The sequence below is a fragment of the Vidua macroura genome, chromosome Z (assembly GCF_024509145.1).
Source record: "Vidua macroura isolate BioBank_ID:100142 chromosome Z, ASM2450914v1, whole genome shotgun sequence".
NCBI lineage: Eukaryota > Metazoa > Chordata > Aves > Passeriformes > Viduidae > Vidua > Vidua macroura.
In genome coordinates, this window is record NC_071611.1 from 73,531,030 (window position 1) to 73,558,889 (window position 27,860).

The following is a 27,860-nucleotide window of genomic DNA, read 5'->3' on the forward strand; positions in this document are numbered from 1 at the left end:
AGCAGGAGGGCCTCATTTGTCTGCCCTTTGATATGGCTGCTCACAGCAGCCTTTTCAATCTGCAAGCTCCATCTGGAGAGTGATTTCCCCCCTGTGTTTGGTCTCGGAGGCCAGGGCCTGTCATCTGTAGTCTCAGGTGGCATTGAGGGCTGCCCAGTGCCTCAGGCTGCTGTGACCCTGCCGCAGAACAACAGGAGACAGTGGCAGGTGGTTGTTTCCAAAGTCACATCCTTCAGGGGCGGTGTGCCATGTGTGTCCTTTGTCCAGCCCAGCCCCAGACCTAGGGATCAGACGCAGGCGCTGCTGCTGCTGCCACTGAAGTCAGCGAGGATTTGGTGGTTGGTTTCCATCCCAGCAGAACTGGTCACTTATGAAGCCGGCTGCTGATGGCGCCCTGCAGATCTCTGGGCTGCACGGCTGTGAGGGAGCTGTTCCTTGTTGTTTTTCTCCATCAGGGAAAGCTGTGCCGGCCAGGTGTGCGTCTACAGGGCAAACAGGGAGTGCGCAAGTCTCTTCCATCTGTGTCTGCTGAGAGTGGTGATCTTTGAGATCAAGTGGCACAAAGTCAATTGCTTGTGGTCCCTCTGTGGGTATCCATGTTAGGTAATGCTGCTAAATCTGCCTGTAGCACAGCAGCAGGGGGAAAAGCCTCTCAGCTCTGCAGGTGCGGTAAGCTGCCATTGGTGCGCAGAAAAACTGCATTTTGTCTTTATGAGGAAGAGAAGAACTGGCTTAGCAGCGAGAGAAGGTGGAATGGTTCTTCTGATCTTTCCTTCTGCCTCGTACGGGCAGATCTCTGTGGCTCATAGGTGTGCCCCTGACTGGCAGTAAACGGGGGAATCCCCGGAGCCATAGCCAGGTTGGGCCATGAGATGCCGGCTCCAACTGGGAGCACAGCCCTGGGTGGGCTCACCTGCAAAGTGTGGGCAGACTGTGTCTTGGAGGTCGGTGCCACAGGCAAAGTCCATCAGTTTTGCCTGTCCGGTGGCCAGGTCGAGGAGGATGTTCTCTGGTTTGATGTCCCGGTGCAGGATCCCACAGCTGCTGCAGTATTGCATGGCCTTCAGCACCTGGAGGAACAGCCCCTGCACCACTTCCTCCAACATGGAGCCCCCATGGCAGAAGGAAATCAAAGAGGTTCTAAGACTGCTCAGGGCGCTCCATCACCAACACGAAGTTGTTAGGGAGCTGACACCAATCCAAGAGCTGAACAACACCATGGAACCCAGTGGACACCTTGTCCAGCAGCTCGATCTCCACGGGCACGTGGATTCCATTGGGCTGCAAGAAGACCACAATGCCGTCAGTGGGGCTGATGCCGTGCCAGGGGTCTGGAAGCCCTCACCCAGCCCAGGATGCTCTGAGCCCTCCACTGAGCTCACGCCAGCTCTCTCCTGAGGCGTCCTGGCAGCTTCCACTCTCCCGGGCCTCAGCTTACCCCGCCTGTCATGTGCTGTTTTCTGCCGCTGGCCCAAGTCATTCACCAGCTCGCCCTAATGACGGATGCAATCCCGCGACACACATTTGATGGCCACCTGCCAGCCAATGGGAGCAGCGGGCTGAGCTCAGATCCCACCCTGCCCAGCCCCGCCTTCCCTCTCCTCTGCCCTCCCCCTACTCCGCCCCTTGCCAGCCCCACCACCCACCGGGGCGTTGTCCGCCAGGCACGTCCCCAAGCAGACGGTGCCCAAGGCACTGCGGCCCTGCAGGTAACCCAGCGGAATCGCTCCTGCAGGGCCTTCCCTGCAGGCGAGGTGCGGCTGTTGGCGTTCGGGCCAGGGCTGGGAACGGTCCCCGACCTCCCCGCTACGGCCCCCCAGGCACCTCGGGCTGGGCATCCCCATCTGAACAGGGCACTGGCATCGGGCTGGGCGGCCACGCTGCCGAGTGGCAGAGCTCAGTCCGGGGAACCTGCAGCGGAGGCGGGAGTGAGGCCCTGCCGCGCGTGTCCTCCGCGGGCCCGAGAGGAGCCACAAGCGGAGTCGGGGCTGGAGTCGTGACAGATGGAGCTGAGGGGTGGCGATGCTGCCCAAGACGCAGCTACTGAGGCCTGCCCGGCAGCACCACGGGCAGTACGGCGAGGGCCACCAAGGAGAAAGCGCTGCCGACTGCTCTATGGACTCGCTCCATCATTTGAGCAATGCTGCTCCAGTCCACAGACCATGAAACAGAAAGGGAAAAATCACCCACTTGCAAGAATGCCCAGAGCGTGCCGTGAAAAGATTAAAAAAAAGGACTCTTGCAAAAGTCTCCAGATCATGCAACTAAAATGGTAAAATAAGGACGCTTACATGAGTTTGGAGACTGTGCCAAAAAAGGAGGATAAAAGGACACTTGCATGAATTCTCGGACTGCACAGCAAAACAGGGGAAAAAAAGAAAAGAAGGACACCTGCACAAATCCACAGAGTGTAAGGACACCTGCATGTGTCTGCAGACCCTATGAGCACAGAGAAAAAAAAAGGATGCCTTCAGACACCCTGCTGGGCAAGAGACACCCCCTTTTTAGCTGAAGCTGTTGGCAGGAGTTTTACCAAACATATGCCATCTTTATGCCAGTTTTGTTTCAATTTGCTGCCCCAGCAAAAAACTTTTACTTACCTGTCAGACCATTAAAAACTTTGCAGGATGACACCAACAAGAATGCCCTGCCAACTGCTCTGTGGATCCACTCCACCATTTGATCAGTGCTGCTCGAGCCTGCAGGCCAGGAAACAAAGAAGGAAAAGGAACCCATTTGCCCCAGACTGTGCAAGGAAAAGGGGAAAAAAGGGACACATGCAGCCATCGGCTGACTGTATAAGAAGAAGGCAAAAATAAAAGACACCTGCACATGTCTGCAGACCCTAGAATTGCAGCTGAAAATAAAAGGATGCCTGCATTTGTCCACAGGCTTTATGGCATCAGGCGACAAAAAGGGCTCCTTTGAAAAGGCACACACTGTCCCAAAGCAGCACAAAACCCGCTTGAAGTGCATAACCCATAGCTCAAAGGATCCAAGAGGAACGCAGAACAGGCACCAAGCCCACACACCCTGTCCTTTGGCCACCAATGCTTCTGACTAAAACCAGTTCCCTAAATTGGAATGCCTGTCATTCCCGCCCGTTCACTGCGTGGCTAACATCAACCAGCAAATTGTAGGGCTCACTGAAGGAAGAACGATTTTTTAGCGGGGAAAAGATGCCGACTAACAAATCACCCATATGTGTTTGCATGACACTGGAGCAGCGTTTATGTTGGCAATATGGCAGGGACACGTCCTCTGCACGGGGCAGTGCCCACGTCCTGTGCATGGCAGGGGGTGCCCTTGGAGCAACCCTCACACAGTGAGGGTGCACCCATGGAGGCATTTGCCCATTCTCTCCACTTCCACCAGCTCCCAAGTCAGCCCTTCTCTTGACAAACTTCTCCGTCCAACACTGAGCTCCTTGTGCCTTTGCCAAAACCCACTCCCGTTGGCTTGTGGGAAACCTACAAGGTCAGATTCCCCATGGATGTGGGTTTGAAATCTCTGTCATGCCCACGATGGGTACGTGCTGCATAGTACTGCATTTTTCAGTCATCTGCTGCTGTCTCATTTCCGGCCTGCAGGAGCTGAGTAAATTGATCCTGGTTTTCCTGAGCTAACTTAGTCTTTTCTTTTCAGGGCCATATAGCTCACTGAACCACAAACTTCACATCTACTGCGGACAGTTGCAAGCACCAAGCAGGGCAAACGATCCAAAGTGCAGCTTCTGAAGAATTCTCCTCCGTCATTTCATTCTAGACTTCCTCATAACGTGCCTCAGTACCTCAGGTTTCCAGTCTCACGGGTAACAGGAGAAGGCCACAGGTCAAGAACAGGAGTTCAGCCAATGGCTACAGGAAGCAGAGGAATTCGCAAGGCAGGTGAGTGCTGGAGCTGATGGAGGCCTGCCAAGCTGCCTGCTCTTGTCTTGCTGCTGAAACCCTGAACTTCAGTGCTCCTGAGAACAGCACTTGGGCCTAAATCCCACTGGAATCAGCATTTCTTAGAGGGATTGGCATTTGCTGAGGAATGGCGTACACTGCTCATCCTCTTGGCAGTTAACCCAGGCCATGTGTTAGAAAGGACAAAGCTAAGTGAGTCTGTGGAGTTTCCTGGGAGGAACAAAGCCCTGTGACAGCAAGCAGCATTCCCAGGCTGCTCTCAGGGGGAAAATCCCAGCAAGCTGATGACACCTGGATAAAGGGGTGAATACAAATGTGAGCTACGTTGGCATACAATAGCAAGGTCTGGGACATGAAGGTAAGGGGCAAATAGTGTCATTGATGCCTTTGCTCAGGTGTTCCATATCAATTTAGCTGAAAATGTCAGTGGTAAGTCTATCATCTTATTACATTAGAAAAAAAAACAATAACAAAATGACTTTAACTTCTGTGGCTGCTTTGTCTCTAGGTTCAAATGTTGTTAGGTTTGAATTCTGATGCCTATTGGAAAAGTGAATGGAATTAGCAGAATTAATGCATTGTTTAGTTATTTTTTGGTTTGTGCTTGTTTTGAAGTATTAGCAGATGCTGCGGTGTGTCTAAAGTAGTGTTAAATTCATATGAACTGAGTGGTGGGATGAAGTCAGAAAACAAATTCTGTCTGGCCTGGATTTTAAAAATCATGTAAGCCACATTCACAGCACCTTTAGGTGAAAAAGAAAGAATGTTTTTCTTTGGTTTGCTGGTTTATTTGTTCATTTATTTATTCATTTGTAATTCTCAGCTGATAATAGGCACAGTGAAACCAGTGCAACTGCACTAATGATTGCTTCAGGGAGAGGCTTTTTGAGTCAAGTAGAGCAGCTGATCAGTATGGGAGCAAGTATCCACTGCAAATCCTCTAATGGCTGGTAAAAAACAAACAGGCAAACCAAAGCATAGATTTGTCAGTATACAAATGAGAAAGAATTTTCTTTAACATTTAAACTAATTGCTAACTTAACAGGCTACTGTAAGCAATAGTAAATTTTGACATTCGAAACATATTTGAACTTCTGTTTATCACATTGTATTCCTGAAATTATAAATTGAATTCAGAGTCTTAGGCTGTGTGTCTTTTGAAGCAAGAAGTTTAAAAAAGATTTCTGTGTATTTTTTCAGGATGGCTGTGGACTGGGCTAAGCACTTGGGAGAGACAGAGGTGGTTGACTTGTGGGAATCCTACAGGTAAGCTAAAACAACTTTGTAGAAACAGCTGAAGGGAAATGTTGAAGGGAAATTTGCATTTTGGCTTCTAATCAGAACAATTTTTAGCTTTTTGTGCCTTTAAGTCTGACCTAAATAGCAGGATTTATTTGAGACCAGGAATGTTTCAAAACCATGCTTTTTAAAAAACTGGTGTTTGTAGTCAGTGTATTTCTTTGATTATGTTTGATTATTGATTTGCACTTGATTATATGCAAATCCTAGGATAAGTATAGTTACAGTGGTATAGACTTCTTTCATATTATTTTTTTTTTTTATCATTTTGATGTGGGCATTGCTATCATGATTATATGTCTAGGCAGGAAATGAGTCTAGTGACTTAGATAAATAGAGATAATGATTCTACTATGTACCATTTTAATTTCAGATGCTTATTTAGGAAACAAACCCGTTGTGTTTTTGTCTATACATTGTTGTCCATACATAGTAGCCATATGAAAGAAATTCAGTAGAAGTGACATTTATACTAGGTCATTCAAGAATTGGTTTCTGATTAACGTACAGTTACAGTTCAGTTGTCATTTTGCAGAGACTAGTATTTTTAGAACACTTTTTAGTGTAGTTTCCACTTGCATAGTACCTACTTATGGGAGGAAAACATTTGGGAAAACATTGCTTTGAAATACTTTTTATTTAACAGGTAAACAAGTAGTGTCTTTATACTTTGAGTTCTGACACTTTGCTTATGGCTGTGTTTCAATAAAGAGTAAGAACTGAAAGTTATGCTAAAAATTGAAGTTTCATGCTTTGTTGGATTGCACTTAAACCAGTGAACAGTAAGAGTATTTTGGAGGTGCTGTTCTGCTACACTTGAAAATTAAAATTGGAAAGGAGTAGTCTTGTTGGTGTTGATCTAAGCTTAGTTGGTGGCTGAATGCAAACCTGAAACAAACAGCCTTGATTCTGGTCTGGTCTGTGCATTTTGCTATTTGCTTCAGCAGGTTTTGGAAATCTGGATGAAAGCTCCCTGGTCTGAGCAAGTGCTAGTGAGCTTAGCGCAGAGGACAGAGAACTACTGACAGCTTATCATCACAGTTTTGATGAAAAGGTGGATCTGGACCTCATTATGCACTCACTTCATAACATCTGTCATAGTTGTGAGACCGGTAAGTATAAACACACACTCCCAGCCAATGATTGTACTTTGAGCCTTTGATGAATCCTGCCCTTCTTTTGGAAACACTACATAGGTAAAACCTTCCAAATGCTACTCTGCACAGTACTGATGGATATTTTAAGCGAATTTGCTGCTTAACTCTGCAAACCTGCTTCTCTTTCAGGAGCGATTTTAATATTTCTTCCTGGATATGATGAGATAGCTTGAGGGACCGCATTCTTTTTGATGACAGGAGATTTGCTGACCATGCACACAGGTAAAGCCTCTATGGTTGAGGTTTTCACTGTGTCTTCCAAAAACACTTAAATGTGCATTAGATATCAGGTTTTCATGCTTCATTCAAATACTCCGACTTTGGATCAGAAGAAAGTCACCTCCTGCTGTGCGCAAGATAGTACGTTTTAGAGGACTTTGTCAGATATTGTATTAATCTCTTTTGTCTTGCTTTTAACTATAGTTCTGGTTGTTTTAATTGCAGATTCTTTCTACAAATACAGCAGAAACCAGCATAACAGTCAATGATGTGGTATTTGTTATTGGCTCAGGCAAGGTGAAAGAGGTATGAGTGGTTAAAACCTTCTGTGACAAGTAAACTTCCTAGTGTTATTCTAACATATGTAATAGGTAAATTTTAGAGTACTATTTTCTTATAGTAGGCTGACAGCTAGTGCATGTCAAGTAACAAAGATCACAGAAGTTTTGACATTCTTTTTATGACAAATACTGTAAAAAATTAGCTGTTAATAAACCTTGTAAAAGCTATTGTAGATTGAAATGTTGATGCATTTTACATTTTCTGTTAGGTGTTTTAAAATGAGTCCATCTGTTTAGACTGCCATATTCCTGAGACTTAAGAGAGCATTGGGAATTCCCTTTTTCCTACTGTTGTGTCAAGTCGAAATCAAATCCATTAAGTTTTTAAGTATTGCTTTTGTTGTGTTGAATGCCCATTCCCAAATGACGTGTGAAGGAAAGGAGAGATAGTATGATGAGGCAGTTTTAGACCTATGTCTTTGAAAATGAAGTTGGATTTCATAGGGCAGATACATGCCAAATTTCTAAAGTTCCTGTCTTTTTCTGTGACTTTGCATCAAATGCAAGAAAATAAGGATGTGCTTTCTAAATGAGACAAAGAAGAAGACCTTAATCAACACAAGAACATGTTTTTTCCTGGTTTGTGATAATTCAAAATACAGTCCATCTATTTTATTGACTCAAAATTACCTACCGAGACTACAAAGAAAACTTCAAGTTAGGAAACCGTAGCACAAAGATAATGCAAAACGTGTATTATAAATTCAATTGAAAGGAGGTACTTCAGAGCATACCTCTGTGCCAGAAGCTGCTGGTGTTTGTTAAAATTATTTTTTCTATTTTTTAAAGAATTTCTGTTAAAAGCTTATTAATAACTTCTTTATTTCATGTATCATGGTTAATCATGGTTTTATGTTCCTTGCTCTGCTTTTATAGAAGTCTTTTGATGCACTGAGTTGTGTTACAATGCTGAAAATGGTGTGGATTTCAAAAGCCAGTGCTATCTAGAGAAAAGGCAGGTGATAAATGCTTGAGATTTGTTTTTATTTTGCAGATTTCAGCCGTCCTGTATGTTAAGAGTGAAGTGCAAACCTATAGCAGCCAACTATTCCCCAGCCAAAACAACTGGGTAATATTTCTAGGCTAGTCCAGTATCATCTTGAACAATGGCTAATACTTCTTCTCTGCAGTAAATAAAGAGTCAGCATGTATTTTCTTGGAGTAATTTCCCAAGATACAGAAAAGCGGCCCTCAAGAATGTCCCAGAACTTACATTAGGTCCAGGTTGTTGTTCCCCCATGAACTGAATTGCTCTTTCTGCCACGTAGCACCAGCATGCAAAGTTGTTTGTCCATGGGTAAAGGACTGCCTGCTGCTAGTTTTTAATTGATACCCTGGCGTCCCTTCTTTAGAAGTGACACTGAGCAGTGATTCCTTATTGACCATCTCCAAAGTACTCATAGAAATTCAGACTTTGCATATTCATCAGGATGCTCAGGATCATACTCCTGTCAGCGCTGTGAGGGCTGAGAAGTTACGTGTGTAGATAGCAGCAACTGCCTGTAATGTTGTCATTATCCTCCAGGTTTCTGAGCATGAACTGTGAGCATTTGCTGTCTCTGTTCCTTCGTTCACACATGTTAGGGTCTTCATTCTACCATTTACATCTAGACTTCCATTTACCCTTTCCACTTTACCTGAGCTTTGTGGATGCCAGGGAGTATGATATTGCCACATTGTTCCTACTTCTTTAATTATTTTGGAGGCAAAGGGTGGCCCTCTGTCTGAGTCTATTACTTCTGCTAGTCCGTAGTGGGGGATTATCTCTTCTAATAGTATTTTTACTACTGTTTGTGTAGTTGGAGGTAGGGAATGCCTCTACAAAGTGAGTCAAGTGATCTATTATCACCAATAAGTGTTTATACCTTCCTACTTTAGGCAAATCAGTAAAATCAATTTGAATGTGGGAAAACGCTCTATGTGCCAATTCCCGTCCCCCCATTTCCCTTTGTCTCCATTGCCTCTTGTTGACCCCTTGACAGGTTAGGCATTGTTGTGTTATTTGTTTAGCTAAGGTGTGCATCCCCATACAAGTGCATTTAATTGCAAATTGGTCTATTAATGCCTGGGTACCCCAATGTGTTTTTGTGTGAATTGCTTCCAGGATTTTTCAAGCCACTGACTTTGGGAGTACCTCACGGCCATCTGGTAATTCTTTTCTATTTCCCTTCTCTATGATCCCCATTTCTCTTAGTTTTTCCTGCTCCTTTTCGGTGAACACCAATATCTGGATTGGTCCGTGTAGTATACAATACTTCTTGTGGGGATTCTCGCAAGCACAATTTATTCCACACATCCCAAAATCTTTCCAACAGTCGTGACAACGTTTGCCCTCTAAATCAGCTGCACAATCGGGGCAGTCTTCCCTAACCCTTTTGGTAATTACAGTTTCTTTTAACACTCTAAGAGCCGCATTTTTGGCCTCTTGATCAGCGACATTGTTTCCCCTTATTTGGTTACGTATCCCCCTCGGGTGGCCTTTTACATGAACTACAGCGATTCCTTCAGGCAACCTTAAAGCTCTCAGTACTCTCCTAATTAAAGCCTCACGAATTAATCCCTTTCCCTGTGAATTAATCAAGCCCCTTTCTTCCCATATCTTTCCAAATGTATGTATTACCCTTTCCAAATGTCTGTATTATAAGCATATTTTGAGTCTGTATAAATGGTTCCAACCTTTCCTTTTAACAGCTCTAAGGCCCGTAATACTGCATATAACTCACAAGCCTGTGCCGACCACCCTGAGCTTAATGGCCCTGATTCTATTACCTTCAAGGTTTTTCCATCAATTACAGTGCAACCTGATTTTCTTTTTCCATCTATTACTCGAGACGATCCATCCACAATTAATTTCTCGCAATCTTCTAGTTCTTCTTCCTCCAAATCAGGCCTTTTCTTTATCTGTTCTTCAAGAACTTTTAGGCAATCGTGTGTCAAGTTTTTGCTAGGTTCTCCGTACAGAAATTGAGTAGGGTTTTGGAGGGAAGTGGTTTCTAAGCTTAATTTTGGTGAAGAAATCAGGATTCCCTCATATTTTAGGAGCCTAGCATCTGTGATCCATTTCTCTGCTTTTTGCTGTAACACTCCTCAAATGTTGTGGGGAGATAGTACATGTAATTCCCCTCCAAAGGTTATTTTTACTGTTTCCTCTACTAACAGTGCTGCTGCAGCTGTTGTTTGTAAACAAGTGGGCCAACCCCTAGATACTGGGTCTAGCAGTTTTGATAAAGAAGCCACTGGTTTTTTTCCTCCCTGCCCAATCTTGAGCTAATACTCCGTATGCTGTACCATCCTCAATGTTTACAGAAAGATAAAAGGGCCTTTTTATATCAGGAAGACTGAGAACCGGTGCATTTACTAATTCTGCCTTAAGGTCCTGTAGTTTTTCCTCATCTTCCTGAGTCCACCTAAGCAAGCCTTCTTTTGTTAGTTTCTCATATAGGAATTTTACTTTCCTGCTAAATCCCTCTATCCATTGTCTACAGTACCCAGATGATCCTAGCAGCTGTCTAACCTCCCGCTTCGTCCTTGGCCTTGGCATAGCCAAGATTCCCTTGACCCTTTCCGGGTCTAATTTCTTCATTCCTTGACTCAGTCTATGTCCGAGATACTTCACCTCTTTTTCCACAAATTGTAGTTTGGATTTTGACACTTTGAGTCCTTTCAGGCTTAGAAAATTGAGTAATCTCATACTCTCTTCCCTGACAACTTCCTCTTCTTTTCCAGCTATTAACAAGTCATCTACATTCTGAATCAGGACAGCCCCTTCTCTCAATTGAAAACCTGTAAGTAACTGCTCCAGTGCCTGGCCAAATAAATTAGGGGACTCTGTAAACGCTTGTGGGAGTACCCTGTGGGTGTCTGGGTCTTCCCATTCAAAGGAAAAATAGTCCCTACAACTCTCTTTGAGGGGACATGCCCAGAATGCATCCTTTAAATCTATAACACTATACCACTGATATTCGGGGCCTAACTGACTTAATAAAGTATAAGGGTTAGCTACTACCGGGAATCTTTCTACAGTCCTTTTGTTCATTTCTCCTAAATCATGTACCAAACGGTATTTCCCATTGGGTTTTTTAACAGGAAGGATAGGAGTATTAAAAGGGGACATGCAGGGTTCTAATAACCCTTGTGCTTTTAATCATTCGGTTTCAGGTTTGACCCCTTTCCTTCCTTCATTTGGAATTGGGTATTGCTTAACTCAAACTGGGACTTCAGGATTCCTTAACATTACTTCAAAGGGCTTTATGTCCAGTCGGCCCGCCGTTTCTGGGGTATACCATACTTCAGGGTTAATTTTCTGTTCGTCCTCTACCCAAAGAGAACATAATTTAATAGTAGCTTTTTGTCATTTATGTCGATTTCAATTCCTAATTCAATCATCAAATCTCGTCCCAGTAAGTTATAGTCAGCCTCTGGAACGAATAGCAGTGACCCTATACCTATTTTGGAGCTGGTTTCAAAAATCACATCTTCAATTACAGGCACTTTAAAGGCTTCCCCTTTTGCCCCAACGACCTGTATTGTTTCTCTTGATAATTTACACCCTGAGGGAAGGGTTTGAACCGTTGACCTCTCGGCTCCTGAGTCCACAAGGAACTCCTATTCTTGCTGCTGGGGACCAATTCTCAGTTTTACCAGGGGTTCTGTTCTTTCCTGGGTCCCCAGCAAATAGAGCCCCTGACTTCCTCAGTCTTCCTTGAATTGCTTTTCATCTGCCAACCTTTTTCTGCATTCCCGCCGAAAATGCCCTCTCTTACCACAATAAAAGCAGCTTCCCTGTCCACCCTCCTTTTCTCTTCTCCCTCCTTCCACCCTCTGGCCGCTCGGCTTACTTCCCTGGAACCGATGAGGCGTTCCCTTCTGCCCTTCACGTACCACAGCCATCGTTACTCTCGCTCCTTTCCTCTGTCCTTCTTCCTCTCTCCAGACATACACTTTCTGACCTTCCCGCAACAACTCTTCCAGGCCTCTACCGTGCCAATCCTCAATCTTTTCCAACTTTCTCCTAATGTCAGGCCAGGCTCTGGCCACGAATTGGGTCTTTAACAACATCTGTCCTTCCGGAGTGTCAGGGTTTACTCCGGAGTACAGCTGAAAAGATCTCCGGAGCCGTCCTAACCATTCCGTGGGATCCTCATCTTTCTTTTGACTCTCACAAAAAGCTTTATTCATGTTCTGCCCCTTAGGGACTGAGTCTCTGATGCCTTGCATAAGAATTGTTCTTCAGTCTGCCATATGTGTCCTATGCAGGGGATCCTGTTTATCCCAATTAGGACGCTGTAAAGGCCACTTAGCATCTGCTTGGGGTCCTGCCTGATGGTCTCTCTCCCAAATCCTCATACCAGCCATCCTGATCATCCCTCGCTTCTCAGATGTGCATAGATTCCCCAGTATTGACTGCATTTCGTCCCACGTACACACGTTGGGCCCCAGAAACTGATCCACACGCTCTGCAACTCCGAGGGGGTCTTCCAATAGGTGTCCCATTTCTTTCTTGAACTCCCTCCCATCTCCTGAGTTGAGAGGTACCTCCACATAACCTATTCCTGGAATTTGGGCTGGTTGTCCCTGCTGACCAGCATTGGGGTTAGGGATCATTCCCAAAGCTACTTCCCTTAATGAATATAGAGCTTGCCCTTCCCTTTCTCTTTCCCCCCGTGTTAGGCTACGAGTAACGCGGCGATTTTCCTCAGAGACCGGCTCCGGGATTTCTACCTCTTGGTTATCAAAATCTCCCCCTTGATCCAAATCGGGGTAGACTACGGGTGGTACTGGTGGGGGTGGAGGAGGGGGAGGTATGTATGGTAGAGGGGGTGCAGTTGGAACTTCCTCAGGCTTTTTATTTTTCTTTTTCCCTCCCTGGGTGCTTAAGGCAAGAAGTTTTGCTCTTGTTTCCCCCACTATCCAGAGAGCAGCATACTTGCTCTCTTCCATATCAAAAGGTTCTTTAGAGTTTCCATAAATGTTTAATGTCTGGCAAATCCAGTCCTCAAAGCTTCCAGACACTGGCCAAAATGAATTATCACCATGGATCTGTTTCCCTCCCCATACTTCCATACAATAATGTACCATTTTTGCCCTATCCTTCCCTTTTCTTGAAGGATATTCAACCCAAGATTTTATCATTAGACCTAACGGACTGTCAGGTGGTATCTGGGGAAACTTTACTGGGGTCCCCGTCCCCATGGAATCAGAGGGCTTGCTTTTCCTCCGTCCCATCTTCCAGGACACCTTCATGCACACACACACTCGCGGCCCCGTTTGTGGCCCAGCCCCTCTCGGGGTCTGGAAACCGCACTACTTAGAGGTCCACACTTGCCTCGTCCTAAAGGGACGTCTCATAGGTTATGTCCTGGGATCCCAACCCCAACCGAGCGGATTCCCACTTTTATACTCACGCTGTTCTGCGTCTTCACCCAGGCTTTGTGCACAAAGATTATGGGGTTACCGGTATCCCTTTTGCTTAATACCAAATTTAGGTTCATTGGTAAGGGTCCGGGAAGGCAAAGCCTGCACCAGGCCCGCTGCAGAGGCAGCGGGGCGCCTCCCTGATGAGGAATTCCCACCCGGTCGCCCTCATCCGAGTCACTGCACCAAATTTGTTATGGACAAATTCAACTGGGGAGGCCCAGAATTATAGAAAAATCAATTAACAAGAATTTATTAAGCAAGAGGTAGTGAGCAAAAGACAGCGCTGGGCGTCCGGAGAGTCTCTGCTCTACCACGGCGTGCCCCCCCACCCCTTGCCCTTTTTGTTTTTATAATCTTTTTTTTTTTTTTCTTCTTTCCAGGTGACGTATTTTCTCTCAATGCACTCTGCGCCTGTGCAATTGGTTGCTAGGGGTTGTGGGGGAGGTCCTGGAAGTGCACGGCCTACCTGCCCCCCCCCACACCAAGCACCACGCTCTATCTCCTTCTCCTGCTCAGCGGATTTTTGGGAAACCAGGGGTTGGTATGTGTTACTGGCCACTGGAACTAATGGAATAAATTTGCTTTGCAAGCCCAGTTGTGTCTTAGATTATTTTGTGCATGAGTCTCCTCCTGAACTGGTGGCAATGACCACCAGGGACCTACAGGATACTCCTACTCTGCTGTCAATCAATTCTGAGAAATGATTTAAATATGTCAAAGAATTGGGAGTAATGTTTAGCCTGTGAGTTTCAGCAAAGTATTGACTCTGTCTTAGTTGCATGGATACAAACTAGTAAGTGAGATTGCTGGGTGTGCAGGTGTTAGGGAAGTGATTCCCTATGCACCGAGTACTGAAATAAACAAATGCCTCCTTTCTAAGCCTGAGCTGGCAGCAGGGATCAGGCCCTGCTTGGTAACTTTCATTTTGGCAACTTCTGTGAACAGGTAAGAAAGGTCAAAATGAAACCTTTTCCAGTTATTCCCCTCTGCTTCATCTTTTTAGGCGCCAGAACTCTGTGCCACAGGTGGCCTGGCTGTGTGCAGAGCAATGCAGCCCCCACAAACCCCTTGATTTCCCCACAAGCTGCCATGCCTTGTTCCCAGGTGTGCCCAGCTCTGCCAGCAGAAAGAGCCCGCAGCGCAGTGGGCACCGTGCCCTGCCCAGCCAGGGCTCTCTGGCACAGAGCAGCAGCAGCAGCTCCAGCGCCTTTCAACCCACTCCTGCCTTGGCTTCTCCTGGGACACAGAAGCCTCTGGAAATCAGCATCGCCAGTCGCATTCCAGCTTGGAGCAGCTCCTGCGGGCAGGCAGATGCTGCCAGTTTGACTGCTTCCAAAGGGGAATAAAGGCAGAGATGTACATGCTCAGGAGCCCTGGGCATATCCAGGAAACGTGTAAATATGTGGGAGATTTGTGAGGAATTATTTCAGCTGTTATGCCAACAGTGCCTTCTCTCCTGGTTCTGTGTGTTCTAGATGAGTAATGTAACAGTTGGCTCTCCCAATTAAGAGGTAGATAGTATGTGGATGTTACAATGTATAGTGATGTTATTGTAATATATCCTCCCATAGCCTTATTTCCCCTCCCCCTTGTAACAGCCTTGGTAGTCAGGGCTTTTGGGGAGGGCCGGCTTGTGACCAGGAGGCGCGGTGTAACAACACCTGACCTCCAATCAAGATGTAAGAAAGTAATCTCCACCAGTGGACAGCAGAGAAAGAGTTGACTGATAAAACTTTGGAGGGGCTAAGGGTATAAAAGGCAGAGCATCTGTTTTGTAGATGAGCTGCTCGTAATGGTCATAGAGACTCCCAGTGCTGCAATTTTTCCTTATTCAGTCCTCTGTTAAGGTTTATTAAACCTTTAACATTTTAAAAGTGAGGGTCATTTCTCAGATGTGCAGTGCTTTGGGCTATTATATTAGTCAGGTTTCCTTTGCTTGAGTCCCATCTGAGTGCTTTGTTGGGGTACAGGCTGTAGGTACTTGGTGCGCTCTTGGAGTTACTCTTGGATCCCTTGAACAGCAGGGTTTGGCCCACAAAGGGAATTTGTGCTACTTTGTGACAGAGGAGAACTTCCCAGGCTATTTTGCGTTTGCTGTACAGATGGTTGGTTATTGCTTTGCATCAATTCACAGGCCAATATAGAGGGTTTGCATTGTGATGTCAGGGCATGGTTGCCATGCGGTCATGGTGACATCAGAAGGTTGCTGTGGTGCACAAAAGGCCTCAGTGTCAGAGCAGCCCTAGGCCTTGCTCAGTGCAGGATGCTCAGTGCATCCTCCTGGTTGAGGCACGTGTCAGTGGGCAGCTGCACACTGACAAGAGCCTTGTTTTTTCTCGTGTTGGAGTGAATCTGCGCAGCAGTGCTACAATGATTGAGCAATTTGCTGCTGCATTTGTCACTGTTTATGGCGTTTCTTATTCTGCCTATTACCTGACTAACCTGGCACGTAAGTAGAGGTTTTCCCTGGGTGTAACCAAACCTGGCTTTTGTATGTCTTCCTGCTCTTAGTGACTGAGTTATTTTGAAACAGAAGGAGCATTAGGGTGCCACTGGTTTGGGAAAGCTCCTGTCAAGAGGTTCAACTAAAAAGGGGGTATCTGTAGGCACAGGGGCAGCATTTGCAAGGGAACCTGCAGGGGTTCTGTTCCCTCCACGGGAGAGTCTGAGGCAGCAGAATCTGTCATTTCCTCAGATTGCTGGGACAAGCAAGACAGCTTTGAAAATGTAAACTGGAGAACTCCTTGGAAGGCCTTCTAAAAACTCTGCAGTTGTTCCCAGAATTCAGGGAAAGCTTCTTTCTTTCTACATTTTGTCATGAAAGGATTTGACTGCCTAACTTGACCCTTGTCTGAGTGCTAAAATAGTGATTCCCTTTGCAATGAAATGCTAACTCCAAAGCAGTGACTATCTGCTCCTGAACCCTGGAGCTGCTGCTGTGCTGCGTCACAATAGAGCTGCCACAGCTCAGTGGAATTTTGAGGAAGCTTTTCTGGGCAACTGTTTCCAGCAAGTTAATGAGAATTAATTCATACAATTGATTAAAAAAAAAAAAAAAAAGGTACTGGAAGGAGAGGATTTTAAAAGATATTTCATGTGTTTGGTAGAATAGGAGCATTGAGTGTGAAAGAACAATTTACATTTTCTTGATCATGTTTATATTAATTTACTGGCTAAACAGGCCAAAGTGTAGGCACGACCAAGAATATGGTCCTGATCTCTTGCTGGTTGTGTGAATGAACTGTGTCTCCTGGAGGGATGTTATGAAGCGGAAAATACTCTCTGTTTGCGATTCTTGTTCTGTGGGATTCACCAGCCCAGGCAGTTTTCTGACAGCGTCTGCTTCATTTTCCCTTGCCCACTACAGGTCACGTGAAGCATGTATTCAGCGGTGCTGATGCTAAGGTGAGTGAGCAAGGAACATTTCATCTTGGTGGTGTTTAAGTATTGTACAGTATGCTGTGAACTTAGCAGAACAAGTAGACTGTACAGGGCCAGCCATGCAGGCCGAAAGAAAAACCAATTTCATTCCTTCAACAACAAACACATAGGCAAATCTGGGAATTTCCTAATTTCCATCTCAGAGCCTTGAAGACTTAAAACTAAGATTTGCAGAGAGAATATTGCTTGTTAAAACCAAACACGGAAGAATACTTAATAAACAGGAATTTCCTATAGAGTTCAATTAGCACATTTTAATAAAGCCATAGTGCCTGACACTTTCATTCCAATCAAACATCAGGACACTTCCTAAGAAGATGTGGTTGTACAACAAGAAGGACAATTTAAAATTGTGAATACAGTATTTGAAGTCAAAGGGGCAACTTTGTGGTGGGGGAGCTGCGTGGGCCCAAAGGACCCAGGGGTGCCGGTCAAGAGCAGCTGAAGGTGGGCCAGCGCGTGGCCAGGGAGCCAAGAAGGCCAAGGGCGTCCTGGCCTGTGTCAGCAAGAGTGGGGCAGCAGGAGCAGGGCAGGGAGCGTCCCCCTGGGCTGGGCAGCGCTGCGGCCACAGCTGGGAGTGCTGTGCCCAGTTGTGGGCCCCTGTGAAGCAGAAAGTCCTTGAGGGGCTGGAGCGTGTGCAGAGGAGGACACGGGAGCTGGGGAAGGCTGTGGAGCGCAAGGCCAAGGAGGAGGTGCTGAGGGAGCTTTAGGCTGGACAACGGGAGGCTCGTCAGGGCCCTTCAGGCACACTTCCATAAATCCCTGCATGATAGTGCTCAATACAAATGCTTTTTTTTCTGGAAATATCTTCCCACAGCATTCAAGTGCTTTTGACACTTGATTTGGTCACTCTTTCATCTTTTGGTTTCTTCCTTTGTTAGGAGGACATGTCCTGTTTAGTTTCTCATTTTTTAGGAAGGGAAAGCTATTTTCCTCCATGTTTCCCGTCCTTTTCCAGCTCTTGTCGATATTCTGCTAGCTTTTTCTTTTGTAAGGTGACATTTCTGGAGGATGCAGTATTTTTGCATGAGATCACTTTGTTTGGGACAGCGAGCTTGGTGCAGAAGGAGCTGTTCTGGTGCCAGGCCAGTCATAGGGCCTTGCACTTCGCGTTCATATTGACAGTACCTCTGCTTTTTTGCAGCCCAGGGAATCAGTAAATGTGGTGTTTGGGAATTGAGCAGGAAATCATTGCTCTTGCATTCCAGCTGGTCCTCAGAGATCAGAGGAGCTGGAAAGAGCTGGGCTTTATTTCTGATTACAGCCCCTTTAGCACTCTCAGTGTTGTCAAGTCCAAGAGAAGCACTTGGCCAAGCACAGATGCTGCAAGAGTGCCATTCCCAGTGCAATGCTCTGGATCTGATTGCATTCCATAAGGACCTAAATGCTCCAGATTCCCCGGGAGTGTGGTTTATTGAAGCAACAGGAGAGCAATCTCAGGATTGCTGCTGATCAGGGCAATGGCTACCAAGTGTGTGTAGCAACAGAAATGATAGGAAAGAGAGATTATAAGAGTGAGTTCTATCTATCTATCTATCTATCTATCTATCTATCTATCTATCTATCTATCTGTCTATCTATCTGTCATTTGTATAATTGAATCTTCTTGGCTCTGGTCCAAAGCAGTTGGAGGTGCAAAGTTCACCTAAAGCATCCCTTTCAGGAGAGGATTAGAGACACGTTCTGTTGACCGATTCTGAGCAGGCAGAGCTGTTTTCCCCTCCAGATATGGTGGGGTTTTTTTTTCCCCTCAGAGCTGTTTTCCACCTCCAGCCTCTTCTTCCTGAAGCCCCCAGTTAATTTTTTAATTTTCTGCCTGTCCCAGAGAGGTGGAAGTATTCCATGTTTTAGGTGGTGAAGAGAACGTGAACTCCAGAAGTGTCTCTCATAAAGGGTGAGCTCACCCAGGAAGCCACCTGCAGAGGCAGGATGGAGCTGTGGGACTGGGCTGGGTGTCAGTCACTACTGAAAGACAAACAGGACATGGCAGGAGCAGAGGGAGGCCCTCACCAGACCCCTGAGAAATGCCACACCTTCCCTGTCAGCTGCCTGAGAGGCTGTTGGAGCTTCAGCCCCAGATGGCCCCTGATTGTAGTGCCAGGGTCACTTTGGAATCTGTGCCTCCCCACGGGCAGAGAATGACCCAGGAGAGCAGCAGCACAGTGCTCTGGGAACGTGTGAGCCCATCAGTTCTTGAGTCTTAGCCCACAAATGTCCTATGGAAAGTTGAAACCCATCTTCTCTTGCTTTCTGTGCAGATCCTTCCAGAGAAAGAGCAGGAGCAGATTGCCTTATCAGAGATGCCATGCCGGACTCAGGGAGAGCTGAGAGCCCGAGAGCAGGAAGAGCAGCTCAGGCAGCAGGTGGAAGAGCCACAGGAGAATGGCCAGGTAAGCCTGACTCGCCAGGTGTCAGAGGGAAAGGGCAGGAAGAAGGGCATAAAACAGAGCTCTTGGGAGTGAGGAGGCCAGGAGTCCCAGAGGCACTGAAAGCACAGAGCCTTGGAATCTGCAGAGATCAGCACTGGGACAAGAGGGTTCCATTGGAAGCAGGTGTGGGTAGGGAAGCAGAAAGAAGTGGCTGAATAAATGTGATTTTGAGGCTGCAAGAGGAAAAAGCTGAGCCTTATGGCAGCTCCCAGTCACTTGCTCTGCATTTGTGTGTACAGAATATCAAGGCAGAGCCACAAGCAGAGCTGCCCGAAGCTCAGAGTGCCATCACAGAAGTGAAGAAGAGGAACCAGGAAGAGACGAGAAGAATTCAAGAGGAGATGAATCTCCATCAGCAGAGGGGCGATCAACAAAACCAGGTGAGTGAAAGAGTGGCAGCCACTCCACTCATGAAAGATCCTCTCTCTTGTATTTTACAGAACTTGAAGGAACAGCTGGACACAGACTTTCAGAAAGCTCACGCTAAGATCAAGGCAAGGGAGAAGAGGCAGGAGGAAGAAATTAAAATCATCAGAGAAAAACTTAATCCCCTCCCTCAGGCTCTACAAAAGCAAGTGAGTGAAAGAGGGATAGCCACTGCAGTCACCAAACTGGTGGTTTCTGCCCTTCTGGCCTTCCCAGTGCAGAGCAGCAGGGAGCGGGGTGATGCCTCTGAGTGCCATCCTGCTCTAGTGTGTATCACAGTCACTCGGAAGGACATTTCCTGGTGTGCTGAATCTCAGCTGCTGCCCTGGACAGTGGGACTTGTCCTTTGGCCTTTTGGCCAGCAGTCATCCAAATTGATTCCTGCTGGCCTGTTCCTGCTCTCCTTGTTTCTTGAGGTGTTTTTACAGGGGAAGATGGTGACCCAGATGGAGGATTGAAACAAGCTGTCTGTATCCCTTGTAAATCTGTTCTTTCCTCACAGTCAGTGACTCTTGACTGACAGGGACAAGCTGTAGTCTCTGACTGCTTTGTTCTGTTTGACTCGAGGTGCAAGTGTTGACATCTCACCGGGCAGCCGGCAAAGACTTCCGGCAAATGAGTGGCACTGAAGAGCCCCGAGGCGGGCGTGAGGCACAGGAACTGTCCCCACCAAAGGTGCTACAGGTTGGGCATGACCTGAAGATGGTGCAGGAAAAGAGGACACAGTGGGGGGAGGACGAGCACTTGAACAAGGAGCTGCACGTGTGTCTGAAGCCCTTGGAGGGGGAAAGGAATCCTTGAGTGGAAGTAGAATGGTCATTGTGGCAGTGATCCTTCAGAAAATCCATGAAAATGGACCATGAATCTGGCCATCCACTCGAGTAGAACTAGCCTTTGGTTTTGACCCATCCAGTCTGAGAAGTGGACATCAGAAAAAACCCACTTAAGAGCCCTGCATGTTGCTGACAGCACCTTCCTAAGGGCTTGCATTTGAAATGGAATCTCAGGCTAATCTCTGCCAGCCACCTTTCTGACATAAACTCATTTCTTGTCCCAGATCTACAAGGGCTTTGTCACCAAACCTGCTGCTGCAGCAGCATGGTCTAAAGGAGCCTTTGCTCTCCACCCTGAGAAGCGGAGCCGGGGCGGTTTGTTCATCTCCAGTGCTGACCCAGCTGCTGCTCAGCAACAGGAGATCAAGGATGACTCCCTGGAGCTACGGAGTACGTCTGCTGTATTTCTTGTCTGAGGGACAGTCTATTGTGTGCAGGTGTCAGCATAGCTGTACCAAATGCTTTTCCTGAGTTTGGTGTCCCAGGGACATTTAGAGACATTTCCCCACAGGAACTGCTGTAGAAAAGCAGTCTCTGTGCTGGCCACCTGTGCTGCAGAGCTGTCTGCCTGGTTGTTGTTGTTACCCAGCCGAACACAAAGGGTTCAAAGCTCCAGGCTCTGGGTCTGCCTTTTGAATCTCCTGGAAGCTGGGATCTCTGCTTTAAAGTGAGCATCTTGCATTTTGTTTCCCTCAGGGACAATAGTGAACATGGAAAATCCTGTGATGAAATACACGGAACTGGAACATATTGGCAGAGGGTGAGTCCAACCACAGTTACTTCTATATAACCATGGGCCAGCTGTTTTTCTGGTGGAATATCTATGCAGTGTGAAGTCAGAACAGCTGCAAACAGACATCTATCCCCATGTTCAGACACTGGGGATAGATTGTCCCATCTCTCAGTGCTGCTCCGAATTTGTGAGTGTGCCCAAGAAGGCATTGGCAGAGACACCTCCATGCTGCCAAGTTCTTGCCTGCAGCAAGGAACAGGACCTGGAAGATTTCCTTGTCTCTCAAGTGTGGGACAGTTCTGTGTTAATTTCCTGAGCATTTTTGTATATCTCCAAATCATACAGCCACACTAATAAAAGGGGAAGAAACGTGCTTGCCTGAAACAGCAACCTACTCCCTGATAGCTGTCAGATAACAGTTCTCAGGAACATTTCTTTCCAAGAGATTGCAGAAGGAAATACTCCATGGTCAGGATAAAAACTGCACAGTTTAGAACCTGAAACCCAAGGTGAAAGAAGGAGATCTCCTTAGGAGCTGAGGCAGTAAACAGCAATGCTTCAGGGACAGGCCCAGTGCCCATGCACTTGAGAGGAAAATGCATCATCTGCCTTCGGGCAGAGCCCGCCTGCTTCCGGCAGGTTTTAGGCATTTGCAGCAGAGATCTCCTCTGTGGACTGGCTTTCACTGCAAGATCTAAATGTCTTCTCCTTTCTTTGCTGCTTTTTTGTTTCTAGGACTTTTGGAGATTTTTGCAGAGCACTTGACAATGCCACAGGAGAAGAGGTAAATGTCAACATCTCCCGCAGGTCCTCTGGTGTGAGCAGCTGTGGCTGGAGTTTGAGTAGAGCTGTGCTGAAAAGGCACAAGAAGCACAGACTGCTACCAGCCTGCAAAATACATTTGGGACAGTCTTTGTCCTTCTCAGCTGCCAGAAGGAAGGCAAGGAGGGCAGCAGTTCCTTTCAGAGAAGGATGTGCTCATTTGCTCTCCATTGCTAAAACAAAGGTGGTGCCTTTGAGCATCTCACTGCTCTTTGGGGCTACGGCTTCAGAGTCCTGAATTCTCACTTCTGCTTGCCAGCAAATGCATCTGAAAGTTACTGGTAGTTCCTTAGCCACCTGCAGTGCTGCACTGGAGAACTGCACGTAGGGAGAGATCTGCACGGCGTCCCTAAAAGCCCTAAGCCCTGCCCATAGCCCGAGATGTATCCACAGAGTATTAAGGCATGGATTACTTCTTCTGAATCCCAGACAAAGCAGCAGGGAGTGTGCTCAGAGCTTTGTGGGTGATAGTTGAGACACCACAGTTACCAAGTGGACAAGGCAAAACCTCAGTGGCCACGTGTCCTGTAAGTGGCCTCCAAGGGAGCAGAGAAATGGGCTGTTGCAATGTCAGTTCCTAATTACTGCAATGCCCAATCACAAGGCAGTTTGGCACAGCTCGGCTGTGGCATTGCAAAAGCACTCGCTCCATGTGCCTTGCGGTCTTGTGCCGCCAACTTCTCAAGTTACTGATTTTCAATGTCATTTTAGGTGGCCATAAAGAAAATAAATCTCCAAGAACTGAGGAAGAAGGAACTAAGAGTCTATGAACTCATGGTCATGAAGACAAATATGAATCCCAATCTGGTCAACTATTTAGACAGGTGAGTTGTTGTGAATGTTTGTTTACATATTGCAAACATGCATGGTAAAATTCCACTTTGTTCACTGGCAGAAAATAGAGCTGTAATTATTGGTTAATTATTATTGCTCTGCTCATCTCCAGTGGATGGGAAGAGAGTGCATCTTGTCTGCATGAGTCTTCCCCGGTACACAGAGTTCTAAAATTATTCAAAAACCTGCATCTGTCATATCTTACTAAATCAATAGCCTGTAAGTTCACAGCCACCACATTGTTTTGGGGCTTGATTTTTTTCAAGAGTCCTCTTACGTCCAGATAAACTAACATGGATTTCCCTTGGATTGTGTCCCCTCTTTTCCATTGCTTTGCATGCCAGGAAGACTAGGTGCTTATTTCCAGAAACACACAGTTTGACAGGTTTTTGATCTGTTCCTAACCTGCAGTTTTTACTTGCTGGCTATTGAAGACATCTCCTTTTTTCACAGCTGTGCCTTTCTTCTTGAGACAGATTGCAAACAATGCACAGCCTAGAGGGAATGTCTATTCCTTTTATTCTGTCCTTGTCACAAAGGGACTTGGAAACAAGAATCAATCAAGAAAACAACCTAGCCATGCATGTTTATCTCCATGCTCTTGTTTCCTTCTTTCAGCTACCGTGTGGATGGGCAGCTCTGGCTGGTCATGGAGTACATGGACGGAGGCACTCTGAGCAATGTCATCAGCGAGACCCACCTGTCTGAAGACGAGATGGCAGCCATCAGTAGGGAGGTCAGCAATCCCACCTGTGCTGCCCAGGGCTTGGGCAGGATTGTCTGGGAAACAGGGCTCCAACCTGGAGTGATTTCATGTCCCAAGCTTTGTTTCTGTGTTGCTGGTATGCTATGGGCAAGTAAAAGCCTCTCAAGTGAAATGCCTGCCAGTGCCCCTGCACTCACAGCAGTTAGTTCTTGTACTCATATCTCCTACTGTTGTATTCTCGCTCTGTCTCTTGTATTTGTATTTGCTGTTCTCCACCTTGCCTCCCTAAACTTTTATCTCCAGCCTGTCTGCACTGCATTCCTTGTCTGTAAAAGCAATGGTGCTGGTGGCAGCATTTGAAATGATCAGCAAAGAAAAAAAGACTCATTTCTCTCAGTCCTCAACTGAAAAGGACAGTAGTGCAGCCAAAATGCTCTTTGCTTCAGGAAGGTGACTGTTATGATACTTCCAAGTCTGTGCTGAGGCCAGCAACAAAACCTTTGTCATGCAGCCTCCCACCCCAAAGTGATCCACTTCACACCAAAGGGAGGGACTTTTTCTTCCTTGGCAAAACCCCTCACTTGTCCTCTGCATGGAGAAAGTACATCCACAGCAGCAGCAGCCATGCTGGCTGGTTTGCAGGGGACAGTCTACAACAACAGCAGCTGCTGTTGCTCTTTCAAAAGCTGACATGCCTTTCCTTAGAAAGGTCCTGCTCTGCAAGTGGTGGAGCAGCAAGCTCTTCCTCACAATGGCACTGTGTTCCTCCATTACTCGCCATTCCCCTGCAGAGGCAATCTTTTAGAGCTCTTTCCTTTCTTGTGTAATGAAATCACATCACTAATTTTTGCCCTCCTGTTTCTGTTTTCTCTCTCAGTGCCTGCAAGGCCTGGATTTTCTTCACTCGAACCTCGTGATCCACCGAGATGTGAAGAGCAGCAACATCCTTCTCAGAACCGATGGCTCTGTCAAGCTGGGTCAGTGTATTCTTGGTCAGGTGCAGCATTCCAGGGACGTGGGCTGTGGGGCTGCTTTGAGTGACTGCCAGCTTCCCAAAATTGGTGTTGGTGGCAGTGCAGGGAACCCTGCTACAAACTGTGGGCACAGTTGCAACATGCACAGAAGTATGACAAGGAACAAGGAGTCAAGAGTGGCGTTGCTCTGTGTGTGTCCCTTCCAGAGGGAGGGAGCTGCAAATCTAAAGCTTCAGAAAAATAAAAGGCTGGAGGTAGTCTAAACAATGAGGCTTTTTTTTTTGAAGTGGCCAATTCCATATTTCCTTGTCTAAAGCCCTGAGGAAACAGAGCGTGGACAGTTCTCCAGGAGACTCAACAGCACATTCTTAGACTGAGAGTGGGGAATTCTTTTGCTTGATTTCCTAACTTGAGCTGGCTTTCATGGTTTGTTTTTTTCTCCACAGCTGACTCTGGCCTCTTTGTTCAGCTCACCCCTGAGCAGAGTTGACGGAGCTCAGTGGCCGGCACTTCTGGGTGGATGGCGCCTGAAGTGGTGACAGGTCAACCATGTGGCCCCAAAGTGGACATATGGTCTTTTGGAATCATGGGCATCGAAATGGTGGAACGAGAAGTTCCTTACTGGAATGAAACTCCTGTTTCGGTAAGGTGCAAATACTCACTGATCCTGCTTGTCTTTCTCACCTGTCCCATGGTCAGTGTGCCATTGGACAAAATCCCATTGCCATCTGCTGGCACCACTTCCACCAAGGTCCCCTTCTGAAAATGTCCCTGCAGCACATCAGCATCTGCTGTCGATTTGGTTGCATCAGAAGGGAAGTGGCAGTTCAGAAACCTAACCAGTTCAGAAACCTGCCATTTTGGCCTCCAGCCATGCCTGACACTTTTCACTTGCTTTTTGAACAATGTTGGAGCTCTGTCTCTGAAGAAAAGGAATTTTTCCGTGGAATGGTTGGATGTGTGATAAATATCCTTCAAAATGGAGATTGAATCTTCCTAGTTTCAATTTTAGAGAAAAAGAGAAAAGAAAAAAAGAAAATGGAAAAGGAAGAGGAAGAGAAAAGGGAAAAGAAAAAAAGAAAAAGTAAGAGAAAAATGGAAAGGAAGAGGAAAAGGAAGAGAAAATAAGAAAAAAAGGAAAAGGGAAAAAAAGAAAGAAAAAAAAGAAAAAGAAAAAGAATAAAAAGAAAAAGGAGGAAAAACCACCAAAGCAATGCCCAAGCAAGTTCTGCTTGCTTTTCCCTTCATTTACCACAGCACATCAATTTTCCTCCAAACTGTAGCATCTTTTCCCAATCCTGTGGGTCTTTAAAACTTTCAGGCTTTCAAATCATCCGTACATTGTTCAGTCTTGCATGTGGGTGGCCTGGATAAGTTTAGGATGTGTTTTTCTCTGACTGCAGTTAGAATTGTACACTAAACTCTTGGCTATTTCTGGGTACTTTAACAAGTTGATGAGCTTGCAGCCAGGTGCCCGGGGCTGGGATCCAACGTGGGCGGTTGACGCCGGTGCTGTGTTCCTTTACCACAGGAGCAGGGCCATCCCTGGCTTGCACAGTTCTAAGGACAGTGAGGACTCCAGCTCCCCACCATGTCCAGTGGCTGAGCACAGCTGCAGAGAGACAGGATAAAACCCTCTTTGTGACCTCTGGGGGTGTGGGAAAAGCGAAGGAATTTTTCCTCTGGGTTGAAGAAGAAAGTAACAAAGTCTCTTTGGTCACCATCTATTTCAGTGCCACCAGCACAGAGCTGTCACTATTGTGGTGGGCATTTTCATGGAGACTCCCAGGCCTCCTTCCATTGTTATTTCAGTCTATTTTAGATGGATTCTGCATCTGCATTTTTTTCAAGAGGAGAAAAAAAAAAAAAAACTTGATGATTTTTGTTTCATGGAAGCTGTGCTAAAGGGACCAACAAGCACTGCAAAGATTCCTTTCATGTAATAATCCTTGGAAATAGTATGGATAGAATAAACTCCCCCTTCCAAATAGCCTGTCAGGCTGGTGCAAATCCTCAGAGAAGCAAAACATGCTTTTGCTGATGTAGTTCCCACTAACTAGGTCAGTCAATGAAATCAGCTGCCAAGGCAAGATCTGCTGAAAGCTGGAAAAGCTGTGGCTGCATCGGGGTTTGGGTTTTTGGTTGGTAAAGGAAAGTCATCTCTGGGTCTCTCCAGGGCAGTTTCTGCAGAGTGGAGCTTAAACAATGGGATCTGAGAGAGCACTTACAGATGGGAAAGAAGCAGCTGGAGCCTTATGTTTCCTTTTTCCCCAGCCTCAACTCCTGATAGACATACGAGGGACACCAAAGCTGCAGCAGCCCAACCGATTCTCGCCTTGCCTGCGTGACTTCCTGAGCTGCTGCCTGCAGACAAACGAGGCACAGCGCTGGTCAGCCAAGGAGCTCCTGCAGGTAAAATGCAAAGGGGCTGCAGGTGAAAGAGTGTCTGAGGGATGGGCTCCTCCTCCACTGAGGTCCAAGGCATCAGATGAGCCCCCGTTCCTCCTCACCTCCACTCTTGGTGCTGTTCAAATGAAAACGGTGAGGAATCCTAGACTGGGCTGGCAGGGCCCTGTGAAGGTCATCTGGTCCAAGTGTCCTGCAATGAGCAGGGACATCTTCAAAGAGATCCGGTTTCTCAGAGCCCTTTCCCACCTGACCTGGAATACCTGCAGGCATGGGGCACCTACAAGCTCTTGGGACAACCTGTGCCGGTGTTGCACCATGCTCTGAGTAAACAAGTTCTTCCTTAGACCTACACTTGATCCCCATTTTGTTTAAAAATATTTGCCCACATTCTATTGTTAAATGGCCATGTTAAAAAAGATGTCCCCCATTTTCTTCAAAGCCACTCTGAAGTCTTGGAAAGTGGCAATAAAGTCTCCCTGGGGCCTGTTCTTCACAAAGCTGAATAACTCCACCTCTCTCCGCATTTCCTGAGAGGACAGGTGCTCTGTTTTCTGGCTGTTTCTGGAACCCAAGGAAGCCAGTCCCGGCAGAGCAGTCTGGAGAGATTTGGCTGTGGGCAGGAGGGGCTGTGGGGGGCTCACTGTGAGCCTCTGAGGGGCCCTGGTTTCTGCCCCCCACCCCACCCTTAGAGGTTTCTGGCACGCAGACAGGGGCAGCTGAGAGGGACTTGTCCCAGCCCCATCTGCTGCCTGGCACGCTCAGGCAGAGGGGAACTGGCCCAGGCTTACTGCCAGGCTGTGTGGCAGAGAGGGAACTGCAGCAGCCAGCGCCACTCGGCTGGCCCTGCTGGGAAGGAAGGTGCCATCCAGCACAGGAGGGGCAGGGCATGCAAAGGTAGACACTGCTCTGTCT

At 46.7% G+C, this 27,860-nt stretch overlaps 2 protein-coding genes and 1 long non-coding RNA gene across 3 annotated transcripts; all 3 read left to right on the forward strand.

The window, feature by feature from the left end:
* Positions 1 to 5,916: 5,916 nt before the first annotated feature.
* Positions 5,917 to 10,719, forward strand: LOC128821500 (uncharacterized). The gene is made up of 5 exons (XR_008441136.1): positions 5,917 to 6,319; positions 6,494 to 6,586; positions 6,809 to 6,889; positions 7,801 to 7,883; positions 10,651 to 10,719. It is a non-coding gene; the product is annotated as an uncharacterized LOC128821500 (long non-coding RNA).
* A 4,808-nt stretch (positions 10,720 to 15,527) lies between these two features.
* On the forward strand, positions 15,528 to 20,719 carry LOC128822347 (golgin subfamily A member 6-like protein 7). The gene is made up of 5 exons (XM_054004043.1): positions 15,528 to 15,543; positions 16,709 to 16,746; positions 19,041 to 19,172; positions 19,451 to 19,786; positions 20,205 to 20,719. Exons 1-5 carry the CDS (start codon positions 15,528 to 15,530, stop codon positions 20,436 to 20,438), a joined length of 756 nt encoding a protein of 251 aa, XP_053860018.1. The 3' UTR covers positions 20,439 to 20,719.
* Positions 20,720 to 25,052: 4,333 nt separating this feature from the next.
* Positions 25,053 to 27,292, forward strand: LOC128822348 (serine/threonine-protein kinase PAK 1-like). Its single transcript, XM_054004044.1, has 3 exons — positions 25,053 to 25,182; positions 26,814 to 26,951; positions 27,215 to 27,292. The coding sequence occupies exons 1-3, from the start codon at positions 25,060 to 25,062 to the stop codon at positions 27,290 to 27,292; spliced, it is 339 nt and encodes a 112-aa protein (XP_053860019.1). The 5' UTR covers positions 25,053 to 25,059.
* The last annotated feature ends 568 nt before the right edge of the window (positions 27,293 to 27,860 follow it).